The sequence below is a fragment of the Anneissia japonica genome, unplaced genomic scaffold (genome assembly GCF_011630105.1).
Source record: "Anneissia japonica isolate Jap-2015-1 unplaced genomic scaffold, ASM1163010v1 scaffold1455_len155807_cov116, whole genome shotgun sequence".
Lineage (NCBI taxonomy): Eukaryota > Metazoa > Echinodermata > Crinoidea > Comatulida > Comatulidae > Anneissia > Anneissia japonica.
Window position 1 is genome coordinate 98766 of NW_022732745.1, and position 6583 is coordinate 105348.

Below are 6583 nucleotides of genomic sequence, written 5' to 3' on the forward strand. Positions count from 1 at the left end.
AAGTAATCACTTTCATATTTAATATGTAATAATCATTTACATAAAACTAATACATAAACCAAGTATCATTATGAAGATTAAGGAGTGGAGTTGTTGTATAAAGTATATTAAAAAATAGTACCACCACTCTTCCAATTTTTAACAGGATACTTTCTACATAATTTTGATAAGTTTACAGTAAGTATATTTGGATGTACCTTTGGTTTTTTTGTTTTCAGTTTTTCTATTCTTCTGTTGTTAGTTTGTATTTTCGTAAGCTGTTCTTGTTTAGGTGATCTCCTTATTCCTAGGCCCTGCTTAGAATTGTTTAAACTTTGTTTCAGCTTCAATGCCCCCTCGCTTTTTAACTCACTCCCTTTAAAAAGCTGAAATTCTACAAGCATCTGATCCTTTAAATGTAACCTCAAAAGCTATCTCTCTCTTTCCGTGGTTTATATATAATATTTTTTCCCTCTGTCTCCCCCCACCCACCACATCTCTTTTTTTCTTCAGGCTGGCCCTAAACTTATATGTATTTTTTTTTAATTTGTTTGAATTTTAACTTCGTTATTTTCTTTATTTTGCCATTATTATTCTTCTTTTAATTTTTTTTTAGTCAATTTGATTTTATTTTAAATTTTATTTATATAATATATATATATGTAGTAATGATTTCTTTTCCTTTGTTACTTGGTTTTTAATATTATTCTATCATTTTAATTTCTTTGTTAACCATTTATATTTCCTTTGTTACTTGTGTTATGTATTGAGGCTCCCTAATGTTTAGCTCCAGCTGGATTCACCACCCTCATAAAATATTGTTGAAATAAAATAAAATAAAAACAAATTAGTTGCACATTTTATAGTTAAGTTTGTTTCATGATGTGTGAAAAACACATACAGCCTCAGGTTGTCTTACCTCTAGTGTGATAGATGATTTTCCTTTTCTCCTTTTTTTGCTGAATGGAGAGAACACACGCCTAATTAATTTCTGGGTTCTCGTTCTTTTAGGCATGTGTGCTGGTGCTGGTAGAGGTGCTGGTAGAGGTGCTGGTAGAGGTGCTGGTTGAGGTGCTGGTAGAGGTGCTGGTTCTGGTGCTGGTTGAGGTGCCGGTTCTGCTGCTGGTAGAGGTGAAGGTTCTGGTTGAGGTGCTGGTTCTAGTGCTGGTGGAGGTGTCGATTCAACTCCCTCTGTTTGATTACCTTTCAGTTTTAATTTCTCAGCAACTCTACCTTCTAATTCATTATTATATATCAGCTTAATCCATTCACACTCTATAAAGATTTAAAATAACAGTGAAATTCATCAAAGCTCAAGTGATAACAAATAACAAAAGGATTTAAAGTTATATTGTTTCTTGTCTTACCGTCCATGTCCTCAGTTTCTTTCCACTTACAACCAACACCAGTAGTTTGGAAAGCAGTAGTCAAAACAATTCCATCGGTTGATGGTTCTGCTTCATTAAATCTGTGGAAATAACAGTCTAACACAATTTAGCATTACAAATTGTGTATGTAGGACGAGTCGAGTGGCCGAGCGGTAAGGCAGGGGCGCCGCTAGCTACAGCTTTAACATCGGCGCTGGTTCCAGCCGCTCCTCGTTTATGGTTCGGTTGGTAGAACCAAGTCTTCTCGGATAAGGACTTAAAATGGAGGTCCAGTGTATACATCTGGCTCGTGTGCATTTAAAGAACCCATTGCATCTTTTGGAGGAGTAGGGGGTTACCCTGATGTTATGGTTCATTTCAGCCCCTGTCGTTGTGGAATGATGTGAACATGTATCTACCAAGAAGCGCCTCTTCACGGCTGCTAGGTAGTCACAGACCACGCCCATTTGCAATTCAGCACAATGACGCAGCAAGTTATGGGTTATTCTCCTACCTTTACCTTTACCTTTATGTTAAAGTGGATATTGTAGTATAAGTGCAATGGCAGATTTTGAGGAGGGCATTGCAAGTATCTTCGTATGAATTATAGATTTCATATAAATTTGCAATTGATTGATTCATTGATGATTGGGCTGTGGCTTACATGGAGGAGTAGGTATGACTAATGAAAATTTGTACATTTTGAAACAATAATTGTTTTCATCCAGGTCCAGAGAATAACCCACTTCTGTGGCCATCATAATGTATTGTAATATATATAAAAAGAACATAAAATACAATTAACATTTAAGAGTATTAAAAAAGAAGAGTAATATGGCAACATTTATACCAAAATACATTGACAGATACTTCAGAAACTTACGGTTTTTCAAGCAGAGTTTTTACCAAACACGTTTTTCCAACGCCCTCCTTTCCAGTCATCATTAATCGTGCGTGGTTTACTGTGATTTTGCCATCTTCCAACTCCTCATTAAAAACCTTCAGAGCTGCTTCTCCTCTAGCCATAATTACTTCTGGGACTGCAATCCCTAATATACATAGGCAAGAAGATAATGTTGCTCATCAATTATCAACAAAGTATAGAGAAATTTTCAAATATGTTGGTTAAGTACAAATAAAATTCTTTTAAAAAAATAAAAAATAATAAAGAAAACACAATCATATGGAAAACGCTTCATTATTATAAAATTTCAAATAGTTGTTTATAACTAAAATTGAAAAAAATATAATTAGATATTGTGAAATAATTTGAAAACATGACTTACTAATATTATCATAAAATAATATCATGCCCATCATCACTGTCATCATCACCATAGCCACAGCCACCATTATCATCATCATCATCAATATTTTATAAAATTAATATTACAACATTTGGAAGAAAGCAAATAATGGTATTAGTATAATTTTCCAGTGCAACAAAACTTTGGTGATATAAAATAACAAAGCAGGTACATGGGATTGATGATGACCCACAAGGAGTAAACATCTGTGATGTACAATGAGCTTGATTGCAAGACATTATTTACAGCGGATAATAATAAATTATTATCCAATTAATATAAGCAGGAAATAAAATTACACTGAACAACCTAATAAACAATAACATGAATGATTAAATTGTATTAACTGCTCACCTTGCAGAAGTTGCAAGACTTCTTCCTTGTGTTTTTCTCTATTTGTAGAATCATACCTCTGACATTTATTCTTTATATAGAGATCACGTGGTGTCTGATTGGCCTGTAAAAATAATAACACATAAAATTTAAAACAAATCAATATCGATCATTCTACTTTAAAAAATACTTCATAGAAAGTATCACGCAAAAATAATCACAAGAAGTATCCTAAAAGAAATATTATACGTACATATCAGTGCAATTTTCTTTTATATCTTGCAAAGATTCAATCATAAGTATTGATTATAAGACCATTCCAACAACACAATCGCTTGTTGTGCTAATATTACTGTACCAGTGGTCTTCAGAATCTTTGTCAATCAATCAAGCAGCAACAACAGCTATTTAAATAACTCAAGCAAGAATAGATCTAGGATGGGGAGAAGTGAATAGGGTGGATAACCTTTCCCACAAAAATACATACGCCTAGACAAGAGCAATCCCTTTATACCAAGTAATAGAAACAAAGTTAACATTTATAAACTCAAGATGCTTTGTGGAGTGGTTTACATTTTACCAAATAACCTACAATTAAGCAAACCTCATTCCCACCCTCATTCACCCCAGCCATGGACTCTCTTCTCTCATATTAGGCTCCACTACTGATACTGTGCTGCTGTTTATGTAATCATTATCATCATATTATCAAATAATTTCATCTAGTCTTGTTGATATTATCCGTCAACAGAAAAGCCAGAATTATTTTATTTATTTGTATGAGACTTCAACATCATTAACAGACCTCAGAATGTGGAAAGTTCTGGGGTCGAGGCCTCCATGAACAACCTGTATACACTACCTAGCCATCCTCCATTCTTTAATCCTAGATCAGCCACTGCTCAAGCTGTAAGCAAATTTTTTATTGAATTGGTCTTATTTTTATCTTCCACATCACCAATGGAACTGCAATACCTTCATTTAATAAAATATTTAAGATTCAAGATTGCTTTATTATCATTAATCAAACATGTGATGAAACCAATTCTTTTTGCCTGCCGCATACAATGAAAGACATGGACAGACAGTAAAAGGCAATTCAATTATTGATAAACATTGAAAACAACAAACCGATACAATATTATTATTGGAAGCATCATCACCATAAAATTATTAAAACACTCAAAATTTATGTATTAATATAAATTATTAGTATTTTATTAATATTACTATGTTTATACTGTAGGGATATCTCCAAAATACACAAAAACATATTGTATTTCTTCTTTAATAGCAACAATTTGGTGACCATACATATTCATACAAATTTGAATGACATTATTTACTCCCCTATATATCTTGTATACAGTATTTTACCTCATTCTTTATATTTACATCAGCCCCGGCATCCAAAAGAAGTCTTGCAATATTAAGGTGATCTCTGAATTTATGTTTGGCTTTTGACAGCCTGTGAAGTGGAGTCTCTTTATACTGTAACACATTGGAAACAAAGAGAGTGAATCAATAAATGACAGCTCATATTAATCAACATTCAAAGGAAATCCACTCTTATTCTTAAATTTTAAACATTAATGATATAAAATACTAGTGCACAATAATACAATTAAACTGAATGAGTTGGTAGGAATACAAACAAAAGTAATTTTTTTCTGCTTGATTCTCTCTCGCCCGGTTCATCACTTTTAAGGATGTAACCTCGGGAGATTCAGTAATTACTTTAATTTTTTTATTGTTTGTATCATGCTATGCAAATTGAAATATTTTTTGTATGAATATATTTCATATGAATTGAAATAAAAGTGATTTAACATCAACATTCAATGACTATAAATCAATATAATTAAGAGAAATTGTAATACAAATAATGTAAAATAGTAATTTAAGCAATCATATTTGGTGGGGTATGTCATTAGGACCTTTGTGGAATGTCCTTACCAGCGATGTATACTTCAGTAGGGTGGGGTATGCTGGTCATAAGGCATTATTGGAGTGACATTCTAGTAGACAATATTACATTGTCACTTGTTTTCTGTCATGATTTATTTCTATCATGTAATTATGTTGTGTGGATGGCCCACTGGCAATATGAAAGAAATTAAATACTGAATTGAATTAAATTGAATCTAGCAGAAATCATCAGAGAGACGTGGCAGTGCCAGGGTGGGTAGGGTGTGTAGAAAAACAAAAGAAGTTTGGATGGGCAAGTCTCATAGTCATATCCAGGGCCACTCAGTGAGGAGTAGGGGTTCTTGTCTGGAGACAGGGGGGGGCCGTCAAGGTTTACTGTGATGGAAGATTGGATCAGAAATAATAATAATAATAATAATAATAATAATAACAATAATAATAACAATAATAATATTAAATAATAATAATAATAATAATAATAATAATAATATTAAATAATAATAATATATATTTTTTAACCATGGAAAATTAAAAATTAAACAGTAAAATTTAAATACAAAATATTAATGCTCTTCTTCACTAATTCCATGGACACAACAACATGGAGAACAATACGAAAAAGACGATATAAAATAGAACCATTATTAACATTAGAAAAATTAGCAAATTAAATGTATTAATATACCCTGGCCTAGTAGACGGTAGGCCTAGCCTAGGATAGTCTGGCGTTGACCTCCTGTATTTTAATGCTAAACAAACATTTAGAGCTAGGCCTATAGACTTAATAGGAGGCTACTACTACTAATACTATGCCTATATAATAATAGTAATGTACATCATTCATAAGACATAGGCAGCTCGACTCCACCAGCCAGGCCTTGCATTTCACAGCAGCCTTCTATAGACAAGTGTCACCGTCAGACAGGCCTTAATCAAGTGCCAAGGTCTGTGACCTAAATAACACGTAAAAGTTTCAAATAATGTGTCTGGGCCTAGCCTAGCTCTCAGTAGGGCATCGAATTGGCTCCACAAAAAAACCCGTCGAAGTATTAAAAACTAAAACCATATGAGGCCTATATTTCACGAAAAATGTAAATTAGTATTTTTTGAATTGTTATCATTTAATTATTTATTGTTATTTATTATAAGTCTTGGCTATTAACAATTAATGATAATGAAATTGTGATAAATGCTTGTGATGATGGATTAAGAACTTTGAAGATGGTGAATTGTCATTTAGTGTTTATAATGAATAATGTGTTGTTTCCTATACGTACCCCCTTGTCTTGCAAATTGACATTGCGTGCAGAAATCATCAGAGATTCTCTCATTTCCTGTGCATAGCCGCGTGTTGCAATGTGATGTAGAATACACTCACCAGAGCCCTACACAATGAACAAGGAATATGAAAACAGAGAATACAACACATCATCTCTTTAAAAAAAATATTTTTTAGGTTATTTAATTTTATGGAGTATCTAATTAAAATTGCAATTATTGAATTCAGTGCTCAATACAGATCAAAACAAGATCAAACACGATTGTGAAATTTTCATGTAAAGCTGATTTTCAGCAAACTATAAACCAATTTTTTTACATTCATTATGCTGTTTCACACAACATGGACGCCCTATGTTTTGTACATGTTAAAAATCATCATTTAAAAAA

At 32.6% G+C, this 6583-nt stretch overlaps 1 protein-coding gene across 2 annotated transcripts; it reads right to left on the bottom strand.

Annotated features, from left to right (window-relative positions):
* Window positions 1-191: 191 nt before the first annotated feature.
* Window positions 192-4671, bottom strand: LOC117115781 (cyclin-dependent kinase inhibitor 1C-like). Of its 2 annotated transcripts, none has more exons than XM_033259710.1 (5): window positions 4364-4671; window positions 3008-3893; window positions 2230-2395; window positions 1347-1447; window positions 192-1254 (listed from the first exon to the last, which is right to left on the bottom strand). In XM_033259710.1, exons 3-5 carry the CDS (start codon window positions 2370-2372, stop codon window positions 857-859), a joined length of 642 nt encoding a protein of 213 aa, XP_033115601.1. In that variant the 5' UTR covers window positions 2373-2395; window positions 3008-3893; window positions 4364-4671; the 3' UTR covers window positions 192-856. The 2 variants fall into 2 exon arrangements, with proteins under 2 accessions (XP_033115601.1, XP_033115600.1); XM_033259709.1 differs by having other exon boundaries at window positions 3008-3961.
* Window positions 4672-6583: the final 1912 nt, after the last annotated feature.

Bases quoted from the DNA above. Each gene is read 5' to 3' on its own strand.
- LOC117115781 (XM_033259710.1), bottom strand. From the start codon at position 2,372: ATGGCTAGAGGAGAAGCAGCTCTGAAGGTTTTTAATGAGGAGTTGGAA. The intron at 1,448-2,229 runs GTAAGTTTCTGA...TTATTTCCACAG, and splicing joins AAAACTCTGCTTGAAAAACC to ATTTAATGAAGCAGAACCAT. The intron at 1,255-1,346 runs GTAAGACAAGAA...AAATCTTTATAG, and splicing joins AGAAACTGAGGACATGGACG to AGTGTGAATGGATTAAGCTG.